Below are 14578 nucleotides of genomic sequence, written 5' to 3' on the forward strand. Positions count from 1 at the left end.
GGATATTGTAAGCCTTTAAGCATTCAGATCACTTGCTAAAATTAGGGTATGTTCTGTGTGAAGAGAGTGTCATGAAAGAAAGGCACTAGGGTGTGAGGTTAGTTACTTTCTTGCTTGATCTCAGCTAGTTTAGTTCTTAGGCACTTGCTAAGAAAAAATTGCTTCTTCAGTGTTACCCTGCTGTACCATCCAAGAAAAGTGGTATATTTTTTCATTTCTCTCTCTCTCTCTCCCTTTTTTTGATGAGAAAGATTGGCCCTAAGCTAACATCTGTGCCAGTCTTCCTCTATTTTGTACGTGGGATGCTGCCACAGCATGGCTTGATGAGCGGTGTGTAGGTCCATGCCTGGGATCCAAACCTGTGAACGCCAGGCCACTGAAGGAGTATGCAAACTTAACCACTGTGCCACCAGGCTGGCCTCTCTTTTTTTTTTTTTTTTTCTCATCCCCAGTCTAAATTCTGTGATTTTTTCCTATTACGTGTTTTCTGTCACCTTTGTATCCAAAAGGTCAAGAGAAAGAAAGGATCCTTTTCAGTTAACTAAGGTTAGAATATATGAGGGCAAAAACATAAGCAAAGTTAAATGCTAAATATATCCGCTCTGCTAATACCCATTTATGGTTTAAAAAACATACTTCATGGAATAATATAAAATATGCTCATACCATTATTAACATTGTCCATGATAACAAACTAATCACATGTTACGTACATTCTAGATACTGCGCTCTATCGTTCATAATAGCAATGACATTGGTAATTCAGATGACCTAGCCTTCTCTTTCTCCATGTAATTATACTATTGATTTTCCCATATGGGAAAGCAGAACAACTAACTACATGCTTTTTCCTAAATGGAACATGCAGTTCAGGAATTCTGTCATTTCTTTTATGGAAGTAAAAAATAAAGTACAAACATATGCCATCTTTGAAGGTAACATTATGTAAGTGTTTGGGCATAATATTCGCTGTCTTTATCTACTTCTTTGTGTGAATTCACAAGGGAAATGTTTGGATTGTCACATTCATGTTTTAGAAACCATGCCATCAGTTTTACCTAGGGATTCTGTTACGTGTCTGAAATGACGTAGGGCGGGAGTCTCAATGTAAACTGAATGAGTTTCTTCAGGGTGGATACTGATTTTGTTTTCCCTGAGTTTTTACAATATTTTGTGTTTGAGCCACACACTATGTACTGTCTCATGCTAACTACAAATTCGTTCTGTGTGTAAGTCTTTTTTTCTCAAAGATACTGTCAGCTTTGTGAAGGTAGGGGCCATTTGATTCTCCTTTCGTGTCTCTCAGAGTTTCCCACCCTGCTGGGCTTTTCTAAGGACAAAATGAATAATGAATAGATGATTGATTTTCAATGCTGTAAAATTGGGGGAAAGATAAAAAAAAGGGTTGTTGCTTCTGATAGCACATGTTCAAGATGGTGCAAGTCAATGACTTCTTTTATGCACACCTAATTCAGGTGTGTAAACTGTCTATTCTTAGCTTGAGCTCTTCCTGTGTGAACCTCTGTGGCAGCAGGGTGTGGAGGGAAGGGCCCTTGAGGACATTTTGAAAGTCTTCGCAACAAACACCCAGTGCTTAATAACCCTGTGCTGTCAGGTAGCCTTCCTATGTTGCTGTATTCCATTCCTCTGCTTCTCTTTAAAATCACGTCTTATTTCCTAAGAGAGATGCAATGCAGTCGGCATCATTATTCTTTGCAAAAAGGCTCTGAGCCATTTCATTAAATCATCCCTGTCTTCTCATCTCTAGGAAAAATGGTACCACTATTTAAACATTCTCCATCACAGTGTATCCTCCTGTGATTGTTCTCTGAGTGTCACTTTTCAAACTGAGCGAAGTCTCTTGTTTGATCAAGGAGTCTATAAAGGAAGAATGACCTCGAAGACCCTAGTGTTGCAATCCTTTTGGTCAGCCCATTTGACCTTCTTGCTTTTGTATTAAGCTGTTAACTCGCTCATGTGTCACTAAATTATCGGTTATGTACACTTGATGTTGGCAAACCACATTTTCTTTCCCCATTTGTGTTCCCTGTTTGATGTTCCCCTCAAGTTACACTGCCTTGGTCTCAACTAAATTGATTTATCATACTACAAAGTCAATGTGGTATCAGGAAAATGCTACAGAGACAGTATATTTTTATTTTGGTGAAGTATTTGAAAAAGTCTCTTGTGGCGTGATAGTAGATATAATGGGTATATGGACTGGACAAAAATGAAGTCAAATAGATTTATAACCAGTTGAACAGCACAGATGAATACTGAATAAAGAGTAAATGTTTGCCTGGCTGGGTGATTATTCATCCAATCAAGTATACAGAAAAATGGATTTGAAAGTGACGGTGAATACACTAGAAGACAAAGTCAGGATCAACATTTATGTTTGCTGATAAAAATGACTACAGTGTCAAATTCACAATTAATCTGAATTGGATTGTGGAATCCTAAGGGAGAAGGTACATGAATTAGGAATTAGAGCAGAATTCTGTCTTAAGCTTCATTCATAGATTTATAATAACAGAGAAATGGAGGTGGCTGTGTCTCTCTACCCTGCCATAGTTATAGCACCCCTGGAGTGCTGGGTTAATTTCAGACACCCCACTTTGAGGGGTGTCAACAAAGAGGAATAAGTTCAGAAGCATGTTGCCAGGATGGCGAAGTATCTGGAATCATGACACATTAGCAACAATCAAAAGCACTGAGACTCTGTGGCCTGGAAAAGGGAGAATGTGAAAGCTCTCTCTAGATGGTTGCAGAGCTGTCCCAATAAAGAAGAGTCGGGCTTGTTTTCCAGTGACTCCAGATCTAGTGTCAGGAGACAGTACTTGTAGAAAGGTGAACCTTAGTTTGGTAGAAAGAACTTTACAGCATTTGGCTTTGCTCAGAGATGAGCATGCTACCCCTGAAGTGGAGGGTTCCTGGTACCAGAGGGGCTCGAGCTGAACCAGATGCTTGCTTCTTCCTGGAGAGCACTCATATGTTAGGAGAAAACTACATTTCCAATTGCTTCTGATAAATCTTTCAATTATCAGAACTTACTACATGAAAATTTCATAGCATAGTGCCTGATGACACCAATTAAATGCTCAGTAGATATTAGCTAGAATTGTTATTGGTAGTGACTAATCCATGCATTTGTAACTGATTATTTGTCTGAAGAGAATAAGAGAAGATAACTCTGTTATAAAATTTTCACACCAGCTTCTGTTGCTAAATAATTAAGGTAGTGAATAAGGGCCTATGCTGCTTGTAACTGATTTACTCTTAATTTATTACCTCTTTATGTTTTCTGTAATTGTCTCTACATTCTGTGTTACCTGGATTTGAGATTAATTCATCAAATTTAACAGGAAAATTCTAAGCAATTGCTAAATCACAGTTGCTTGTATTAAATTATCTAGTGACTAACGCAGTGATGGACCATCAGCAAAGGAATGAATCATGACAGAAAAAAATGGATTTCTTCCATGAATTAAGAGGAATGTGTAAGTTTAGGGACTTGTAGAATCTTAATAACGGTTACATTCCGGGTCATGTTAGCGTCATTGGATTTTTTTTTCTTGGATGATGGATTTGTTCTCTCTCAGGATTGCAGCTAATATCTGTTGAAGGCATTTGTTAATTCACTCACTTACTTATTCATTCAATAAAGCTATACTAAGCTCTGCCCAGGCTTGCACCTGCCTCCTCGCCTCTATACACTCTCCTTTTCCCTTTATCCCCTTTTGAGTTAGTCACCACAGGTAGACCAGCCCTGCAGTCATCTCACATCCCCAGACTCTACCCCAGGGGCTCCATGACAGTGAGGCAATGACCCTCCTCATTTCTATCTCTGAACTCCTTGTGTCCCTTCCATGCTGTATTTTTCTCCATATCAGTTTTCACCTCTCTTATCTTATATATTTTACTTGCTTATATGTCCATCTATCCATCTACCTATCTCTACTGGAATGTCAGTTCCATGAAGGCAGGAACATTTATCTGTTTTGTTTGCTCCTGGATTCCCAACTCCTAGAATAGTAACTTGATAAATATTTGTTGAATGCATGGATAAAGCTGAAGTGTCCTGGAAACTGATACTAGACAGGTGTCATTTCTTTCCAGGTTACCTAACCTATTTTTGGCAGTGCAGAGTTGTGAACCAAAGTCACTTGGCTCCAAAATCAACATTCTCATTCTTGATCTCTTGCTCAATTACAAATATCTCCTGAATTTTGCTGAATGAACCCAGGGATCTAGAGGTACTTGAAAATGGCAATGATATGTCACTGCTATGTGTATTTGAATGCCAGGGGATAACTTCTGTGTCATGTAAATTTAGGAGAATATGCAGGTCAGTATTTACCTGCCTAATCCATCTCCATGCAGATGGCTCCTTTACATTTTGTTTCCTCTCTAGATGTATTCAATCTGATTAAATCTATCATGACTTTCTCTATTATCTGTTACTAGTTCATGGGTCATCTTTGAAGACCCTAGAAGAAGTAGGGTACACAGATAGATTTGGAGAAGCAATAATGAGTATTTATACTTATGGAATTTTCTCATGAGCAGCTGATTATAACAGCAGAAAGGTATTGACTCTGGAAAAAGATGTGAGAGTTGTTCAGCACATAATGGGAATTGAAGCTGCTGGATTGGATCCATTCACCAGGAAGTGAGTAGGTCAGAAGTGAGAAGAGCCTGGGGAGCTGAGGGCAGATTTGAACCCAACGGTGTTGCTCTCCAGTCTGGGTGTGGCAGAGAACACATGGTCTGGGGATGGGGGGAGTCCTTCCAAGCCACAAGCAAGGGGAAATGATTCAGTCTATTCGTGTGCTCTGATGTGGTCATGAACAGATGATATCCTCCTGTCATGAAAGAGTTCCTCCAGCTTTTCAGATTGCCAAACTCAGGCCAGGGTAGAGCTAACCACTGAAAGAAACTCTTTAATAAATATTGGAGTTATTAGAAGATAAGTCCTGTGGCTTCAAATTGTTACTTGCTAGCACTTGCTTTTCATTGCTGTTTAAGGCGTTACCAGCATCACAACCTCTAGTATTCTGAAGAAAGTTGATGTTCTAGAGAACCTAATGTGATTTCTGCCTTTGTTTCAATGTTCTCAAGAGCCTCAGAATCATGGGGGTGATGAGTGAGATTTGTGCTAGACTCCGTACTCTTCCGCCACAGAAATCTCAGTATGCAAAAACCAGGAAAACGAGCCTGGTTATTCCTTAGTGAGAACTGAGCCCTATTTTCCTGTACACCTATTACAGACTATGGTTCCAATTGTATTTTGTAGAAAAAATTAAGCTCTGCAGTATTTTAATTTTCCCAAAGGTGAAGCCCCCAACTACCTCTGCTCAGCCTCAGAGAAAGGGAATTGTGGAAAATAGGTTCAATTTTTCCTCAGAGGCCACTCCCTGCCCATTGGCCAGTGTTCTCACAGATTCTAGATTCTTAGCAGGTTGGATTTTAGCCATTATCCCTTCTCATCCTGATCTAAGTACCAGTAATCCCCAGGAGACCCTGCCAGGCTTGTGGTAAATCATTGGCCAAGTACCAGCAAAAATGTTCCTGCTAAGAAAACCAAGGAATTTTATCCATCGGAGGACACATAGTTCCCTCTCATAAAGGTTTACGTCTTATTCTTCAGTTGTTTTTTTTCCCCCTTTTAGGAAATTCTTAGGTGAAGCAGCTCTCATCCTCTAGTACTTGTCAAAGACCCCTAAATTAGCTTACAGATAAAAATACTGTGCATTTGTTCTTCGGTCTCTGAGATGGAGCAGCAGCTCGAAAGGGCCTCTTAAACTCAAAAACTATAAATTATACACAGTCGTACATCACAATTAGTCATTAGGCACTATCTCCATGTTGTAAAATTATGTGACATTTTCCCAAATTATGAAATGTTATCCTGATTAAGAAAAGTGTACTGAAGAGTAGAAACATAGCGGGGAGTCCCTCCATATTTTAGCTTCCCTTAATTATGCAAATGAAGCAAAAACTTCTGTCTAACTATGCTTTGCTTGGCTGTTCTCTCATTTTGATGAGATTCCAGACTTCCGCCTAGTGTATTTCAGTTCGAGGAGCCTGCCCTTACCTTTGCAGGAACGTTCATAACAGTTTCATTTTAGCAAGAACTGTATGCAGTCATCGGCATTTCAGAGAGCTGGGCACCTGATTTTTAGGCTATAAAGAAACAGACTTGAACATCCGTAGAAAGCGTTGTCAAGAGTGTGGGAAAATGGGCATCTTTCTCCATGACTTGGATGAGTGTGAACTGCCGTAGCCTTTTAAAGGGAAAAATGCACACAATTTGTGATCTAGCAACCCACTTTCAGACATAAAAGCACCAACCAGTAAGACTATATTAACAAATGTGTTTATTGTTTCTAGAAATAGGAAATTATATGTCTGTCAATAAAGGATTGACTGAATAAATAATGGTACGTCCATTCTATGGAATCTTATGTAACTATTAAAATTAGATCTCAGGGCCAGCCCCATGGCCGAGAGTTTAAGTTCACATGCTCCGCTTCAGTAGCCAGGGGTTTGCTGGTTATGATCCTGGGTGTGGACCTATACACTGCTCATCGAGCCGTGCTGTGGTGGTGTCCCACATAGCAGAGCTACAATGACTCACAACTGGGATATACAACTAGGTACTGGGGCTTTGGGTAGAAAAAAAAAAAAAGAAGAAGATTGGCAACAGATGTTAGCACAGGGCCAATCTTCAGGAAAAAAAAAAAAGAATGTTAGCATTTTTAAGGAAAAAAACCTAACTAGATCTCTGTGCGTTAACTGAAAAATTGTTCAAGATTTCTTATAAGTACAAAAATATTTATAAAGGATTATGTATAGTATAAGTCCATTTTACACAAAAAAAGAAGCAGCCCTGTACATGTGTCAGTGTGTGTGTTTGTGTATATATTATTTGTGTGCATATATGTATATGGCTATATATACATTGGCAGAATTAGCATAAAGAAAAAGAGTGAGATTAATGGGAAGGAAAAGACAATAAGCATTTTTATTTATACACCTCTGTGTCATTTGACATGTTAAAATGAGCATGTATCATTTTGGAATAAAAAAGTATAAAAGAGAAAATCATTGGATAGAAATGCTTATTGTCAAATGGAAAATTATCTTCCCTTTCAACTTAAAAAATTTCTGAATTTAAATGATGTCTTGTTTAAACTCCACCAGTGTCTGAATTTGGGCACTACAGAATAAAAAATAGCTTTCTCTCAACACATTTTGTGCTCGCCTAGGTCCCAGGACTCTTAAATAAATAAGTTGTGTTGATTCAAATCCTGGATAAGAAATCATTTTGCAAATATAAAAATAACCCCACACAATACTCTGAACTCCTCCTATCTTTAGGCTACACACAAGGGCCACAGTTGTTTTCTTGCTCTAACATTAGGAAATGGAGGAAATAGTAAAAACTATGGGCTAATTAAAGCTGTAACTTTTCTCTGAGACTCTGATGCCTTAGGTAGAATTATTTGGTATAATTTACAATTTCTGCCATTTGTCTTTCAAGAGTTATGATAACTTGGTTTACAAACAATTAGTAAGGAATTTCCTATCAATTTTTCAATAGATCTTCGTCCGAAGAGCAGACAGAGGTGCATTTCAGAGAGAATGTTTCTAGTAAAGAAGAAAATCAGTATCAAAGTCAGAGCGTTGGTATAGAAAGGCCTTTGCCTACAATTTTTATGTTCCTGAGAGGCTGAGTTCAGTTCTATTGTGAACAGTAATTTATGAATGAGAACTCACAATTTTTTGACCAGAAAATCGGAAAATCACCCATAATCATTTCCATGTGCCCATCTCATTTTCTAAGTGTCTATAATCAGTATAGCAAACAGTTTTTCCCTTTTGAAAATATACCAAGTAATCGATTATTTCCTTCCCATCAGATGCCTGCTTGGTGTTGAGGTAAATAACTCTGATCTCCCAACCAACGCTACATTAGGTTGAGGTTCTTTTAGACATTAGACAAAAATAGATTAAACCTTGCTGCCGACTCAGATTTGGTCTGAGTGGAAAAAGGTTTGGTGGAGCTACAGAATTTCTACTTTATCTGCTCAGCCAATAATCGGTCAAAGCAGGATCTGGTTAGGAATAAGCAACAGGCTTCCCGTATCCATGAGCAGAAAACAGGGTAGCGCATGTCGCCTCTGGGAAACACGCGTTTACTTTTGACGAAAAGCAAGCACCCGGCGACCACGAGCAGCATATGTTTGAAATCCATTATCTGACACGTTCTTTCCAGCGTTCCCAGGAATGCTGGTCTGACTACTAAGATTTGGTTTTACTGCCTGCCTTTTGGATAAAATGAGTTTGCCAACCAGCTGTGAGTACCTAACGCTGGGGAAGGTGACTAGATTCCGAAGCGCTTATGTTCACGGATCGCCTTATGCAATCAACAAGCCTATTGATATTAAGCCACAGAGGAGACGGTAACTGTTTTCCTTTCTTCTACTTGTTTGTCAGTGAAAACGTGTTTTGTTACCCTTTGGGAACAGCTATGAAGCTTTGCTGAGCTGAGAGGGTTGAGGTGAGAGGTTAGTTTTTAAATTCAGCATACTGGATAGTTAGAAAACAATTAACCAAAGAGGAAAGCTGGAAAATATTCTCAGCTTAGGTAGATGATCCAGTTTCAGGGTCTGTCGATTTTAAGAATTTGAGAGAATTGCTAGTGTTTGTGCTACCATCAGAATCACCCATGATGAATATTTGAAAGAAGATTTAGCCAAATAATGGATATATTTATTAATGGCTCTTATTACCAGATACCCATATCTTATAATTGACAGATAACATTCCTTAATGCCAAATGCAAAAAGCACATTAAAATTCTACAAAAAGCCTTAATTTTCATGTGGTCACTGTGGAGGCCAGCATGAGGTTAGATATTTTTCCTGTAAAGAAGATGTCATTTCAGATCAATGTTCCAGAATTCTGCTAACTCAGTCTCCACACGCCCCCACATCACACACACGCATGCACACCCAGGCAAACTCAGGCTGTATAATTAGGAATTTCAAAGTTGACTTCAGTGTTTTCATTACAAGGCAAGAGAGTGGGAAAGATGATGTCCGCTGAGTAGACCTTTTCTATCTTCCTGCTTTTTTGATGCAGTGTCAGAATAGGGACAATGAGTTTGACTAATGGGTCCAAAAAATCATCCCTCTGTTTTGGTTTTATACAAAGTCATCTTATTCAGCCTTTCACAATGAACTTCAGAAGCATTTATAAGGATGTTCCATTCTCTCAGTGAAAACACCAATTCTTCCTAATTTTATGAATTTTTGGAATAAAAAGCCAAAATTCTAAAAGCAAAGTATTTTACTTGAAGACTTGTTATCCTCTTGCTCTTCTGCTTGTCATTTTCTAATCACACACACACGAACTCACCTATAAGCATACTTTTTGTCAGGTTTGACCTTGTTATCAACATGGAGTAACATTCAGACATTTGAGTGATTTTAAAAAAAAAGTTTCCAAACCTTCAACAATGCTTTGGGGTTAATTTTCCAACTGAAAAAAGGTTTTTTTGATTTGATGGGAGTGAGCATTTCTAATTTTTGTGAGGAGAAGTATTTTCTTCTTTTTCTCAGTGTCTCAAGGCTTTTCTATCCAATACTAGCACCATTAGAATTTAGAAAAGGCCAGCAGCAACTAGCAACTATTTTAAGGTACATTGACGAAAATGTGTCCCGAGACACACAACATGGCTCATTCGCTGTCAGTCACCTCACTCCCTTCTATAATTAGTGGTTGATGCCACAAACCCATACAAGTTGCCAAATCCACGTGTAAATGCTATGTCCCTATTCATGTTACTTTATTTTGTTCTGCTTACAAGTAATCAACTTTCTGTATGAGTCAACGGAATTGTGTGTTGATGTAAACTGATGTATATATGCGTGTAGTCTGGGCTCTTAGCATCCTGTGTTATACCCAGGCAAGTTCAGGTTTACCCCTAGTCAGTTTCTACATTGGGCAACATGATGTATTTTGCAAGCAAATATTCTTGCAAAGCATTTGACGCTAACCAGTATTTTGTAGCATAGACCTTGAATTTATAAAAATGTCAGGTCCAACTTTTCTTTTAGTGTAGTGCATTGTTTGTAGCAAGTAAATCAAATAAACGGCCTTTTGTGCAAAAGATGTGTGACCATTATATCTAGAGCTTTTACCCCACGGAAGTGTAAATATGAAAACAAACGTGTAATGAAAACAGTAGTTGAAGAGGGTGAATGAATGAATGAAGGAAGATCCAAATCACAGAGAATGTCTTCTTATTCTGTAACTCATTTTGTAACATTGTGATTTTTTAGTCTGCTGAGAAAAAAATAAACCTGGAATCGTGGTGGATCATCATCCTAGATTCACTAAAATCTACCCCAAGTTAAATGGTTACGTTTTCAGGAATGCTTGCTGGAACTCATCTAAGAGTTGTCTAAAACAGCATGTTTATGCTTATTTTCATGTAGTCACAGTTGTGCTATTTGGCAGAAAGGATATTGCTTTCCTAATTAGTAAAAGGAAGGAAGGATGGAAAGAAGGAAAAAAGGAAGGAAGTGGAAAGAAAGGAAGGAAGGGAGGGGGGATGGAGGAAGAAGGGAGAGAGGGAGAAGAGAAGAAAGGCATCTAAAGAAGAGGGCCTCTGTGTGATGCTTTAACCTGTCTGATGCAGCATAAGATTGAGGTGATAAAAAGAAATCTGGCTTTTTACTACATGGGGAGAATGAAGAAGGAAACCTAATCATATATGCAAAATATAGCTCAGTTGAAATCCATTTATATCCTTGTAAAATAATGACTTATTGAAAGAACAGCATGTTGTCTTGGAACACAGGGAAATAATTTCCAAATTGAAAATTAGTTATGTTAGAAGTGTGCCCACATGGTCATTGAACAGTTCTGAATCCTTATTTCAAGAGCAGCGATGAAGACATTAACAAAGCAGTTAACACTACTAGATCTTAATTAAGCTCAATGTTGAAGAGAATGACAGTCCTACCATCTGTGATCCTGATGATTTTCTATATTTGTGATTTAAATTTTTCTCCTTTTAATTTTTTGTAGACTCCACGAACTCGAGAGCTCTATTTTTACTCTTGCAAGAAATATAATTTTCTTTTAATTTTATAAAACTTCAATGTCTCAATTTTAAATACATAGAGATTGAGTCATCAGATTTAATCTGGCTCTTCCATGCCTTCCTCACCCCATTAGGATGCAGGGTTTTTGAATGTGTGGATCGTATTTTGTTCGTTGTTACAGCCTCAGTGCCCAGCACAGATCAGACAATGTTTGTATAATAAATAAATGATTAGAAAGTGCATGTTACCCATCTTGGCATAGGCGTATATATCACTTCCCTGGGTGCCACCGCATGGAGTCTTTGGCAAGACTTTGCCTCTGCTGTTTTCCTGCGTCAGCTGAGCTCCCCTTCCTTGTTTCCCTATAGAAGCTGCGTACAGCACTGACTTTAGACCACTGGCTTAAGTAATTGGGGATCACGGCTTTTGTCACCTCCAGGTCAGCAAAGTAGAACCTGAAGTTCATTTCTGTATTCATAAGTATATATAGAAAGTATCATGTAGTAGAAAGGAGGAGAAAAAGTCAATGTGGGAGGGGGCAGTGGGGAGTTCCTTGAGGGAAAAAATATTGCAGCTATAAGAAATGTGATATAAGCACCAAAGTTCATCAAATCAGTTACAAAAATTGTGAAATGTAAGCCCCAGTTCTGTTTGTCCTGCTATAACGTAAAACTCACAAAAATCTTTATCAAAATAGACAGCAAAAACTAGGAGCAGTGAAAGAAGTGAGGCAGGACTCGCCAGCACCCCAAGGTTATGGAAAACATCTGAGTTCTAGAACACTTCGTTTCCCAGTCAAGCACAGTCTCCCCTAACCCCTCCGCCTGGACGTGTCAGTGGCTGGACCCTGTGTCTCTGACTGGTGGCTTCGGGGCCTGTGCCCTGCTCTGGGCCCCTTTTTGTTCCCACCTGCTTCTCTCATATACTCTCTGGCCTCTTGTTTCCTAAATCCTTTAGGCAGGCTTGTTCTCCCTGTTGTCTCTGGGAGCAGAAAAAAGCAGGTACAAGGAGCTAGAAGACAGAGTCGAATTCAGTGAGTCTGGCTGTGTGTTAATCAGCCTGTGTTCTTCTTGGGGAAAGATTACAAAGTTGCCCATTTAGCTTTCTTGACCAGTTATCAAGCTATTCATTTACTCAAATGGTATACAGTCATGTGTCACTTAACAACAGAATGCGTTCTGAGAGATGCGTCATTAGGTGATTTCGTCATTATGTGAACATAGAATGTGCTTACACAAGCCTACAGGGGACAGCCTACTACACACCCAGGCTCTGTGGTACTAATCTTAGGGACCACTGACGTATATGTGGTCTGTTGTTGACTGAAATGTTGTTATGCAGCACATGACGGTATTAGTTTGCTAGGGCTGCCATAACAAAAGACTTCAGGCTGGGTGGCTTACAAGATAGAAATTTATTTCTCACAATTCTGAAGGCTGGAAGTCCAATATCAAGATGTCGAAGGTTTGACTTCTCCAGAGTCCTCTCTTCTTGGGTTGTAGATGGCTGCCTTCTCCCTGTGTCCTCACATGGTCTTTCCCTTTTGTGTGCATTCCTAGTGTCTCTGTGTGTCCAGATTTCCTTGTCCGATAAGAACAGCAGTCAGATTGGGTGAGACCCCATCCTGATGGCCTCGCTGATCACCTCTTTAAAGGCCTCATCTCAGATGCAGTCATGTCCTGAGGTACTGAGTGTTAGGGCTTCGACATATGAATTTTGGGGTGACACAGTTCAGTGCACAGCATAGCAAGTTGTATCCACAGAAATGATTTGCTAGTAATGACTGTAGAGAGAAACAGGAATTGAGTTATGATTCCTGAAAAATTGATGACCTCATGTTCATAAAAATGTATTCCATCAATGAGTCTTAACCTGCAGGAGTGAGGCATTGTGGCGTATAAAAGAATACTTCCCACTTTCTATCCCAAAGGAAAACAGTTACACATTGTGAACAGTAAATCTTCATCAAATAGAACCTCTTTAATTTGGAATCTATAATCCTTCAAACAGGGCATAGGCTAATAGCTGCTTTTGTACAGTCTTTCTTTTTAAAGTGGGTATTAAATCAATTATCAGTGTAACAAGTGGTTCTCAACCGGGGCAACTTTGCCTCCTTTGGACATTTGACATTATGTAGGGGAATTTTTGATTTTCACAAGTTGTGGGGTAGCTAATGGTATCAAGTAGGTAGAGGACAGGGATGTTGTTAAACATCCTATAATACACAGGACAGCCCCTGCAATGAAGAATTATTTGACCCAAATTATCAATAGTGCCGAGACTGAGAAACCCTTAAGTAAACAAATTGCTTTGGGGAGGACTTTGAAGCTCTTTGAAGGCCTTTATTTATATCCAGACAATTGATATTTTTTTATGTAATCATGAAAACACTTCCTCTTATCTTTCTCATGATAACCGCTAGGTAACACTTTCTTAGCCTGGTTAAAAATAGACAACTGCCACACGTTTAAAATGATCTAAAATATTCAGTGATTTGAACTGTCCTATCTTCTGATTTGTCTGAATTGGCGGCTTTATTGCATCATCAGGACCTAGCATTCTTTCGGTAGAAGTACTACTGAGATTTCACTATGGAAAGTTGAATACAGGATGTTGTACATTGTGGGAGCTCCAGGCTGGGTGCTGAACATTGATCTGCTTTTCAAGGTGAAGTGAAAAGTACTAGGTAAAATTACACAGAAGATAAAGAATATTAAGTGGGCATACCATTGGCCTGGTGTAATGATGCTCTGCTAGGCCTTGTCACCTGTCCCCATGCCTACATGCATGGGCCCATTGATGGTGAACGTGTGAGCCACAAGTGTGTGTTTTCATTGTAACCAGCTCATCCAAATAGCAAAGAGCAAATTTCTTCAGGGGAAATCTCTGGGGGAAAAGGGAGTGCCTTCTTTGATGAGAGGCCCCTATTTTCACTAAATAAAACTTCTAATTATCCTCAGGATTTCTTCTAACCACCCCTGTCCCCCCACACACACCCCTAGGTGAAAATGCTTGCAGTAACAGTTCAAGCTAGAAAGTGTATTTCCAGCTCTTCCTTCTCTCCTCAATTCCAGAACAGTATATCCAACTGTTGATTATCCAAGTGTCCTCCAGAAAACTCAAACTCAATATATTTGAAAGTAAAATTGATGCGGGATCGGTGAGCCGAGGAGTCGAAAGAAAGATTTCTTAGACTCTCAAGATCTGGCAGTAGTGCTCTTTTATTTAGAGAATAAATAAAAGAATAGGTGGAATAGCATGGGGACAGGACCCATGGGCAGTCAGAGCTTCTGCTGCTGCCGCTTCTGCTGCCCCCGCTGGCATGGGGACAGAGCCCATGGGCAGGCAGAGCCGCTGCTGCTGCCCCCGCTGGCATGGGGACAGGATCCATGGGCAGGCAGAGCTGGTGCGTGGGGACAGGACCCACGGGCAGTCAGAGCTCCTGCTGCTGCCCCGAA

General features: G+C 39.5%; 1 protein-coding gene across 5 annotated transcripts in view; it reads left to right on the forward strand.

The window, feature by feature from the left end:
- The window catches only part of PDE4D (phosphodiesterase 4D), a 1409587-nt gene that overhangs the window by 1015287 nt on the left and 379722 nt on the right, over nt 1-14578 (forward strand). Inside the window, exon 1 of one of the 5 annotated variants that reach the window (XM_046671308.1) lies at nt 8270-8468. The exons of the other annotated variants lie outside the window; for them this stretch is intronic. Coding sequence (XP_046527264.1) covers nt 8344-8468 — 125 coding nt within the window. The 5' untranslated portion in view covers nt 8270-8343. Of the gene's footprint in view, nt 1-8269; nt 8469-14578 lie in introns of those variants that run through there. 5 annotated transcript variants of the gene reach the window in all.

The sequence above is a fragment of the Equus quagga genome, chromosome 9 (assembly GCF_021613505.1).
Source record: "Equus quagga isolate Etosha38 chromosome 9, UCLA_HA_Equagga_1.0, whole genome shotgun sequence".
In the NCBI taxonomy this organism is placed as follows: domain Eukaryota; kingdom Metazoa; phylum Chordata; class Mammalia; order Perissodactyla; family Equidae; genus Equus; species Equus quagga.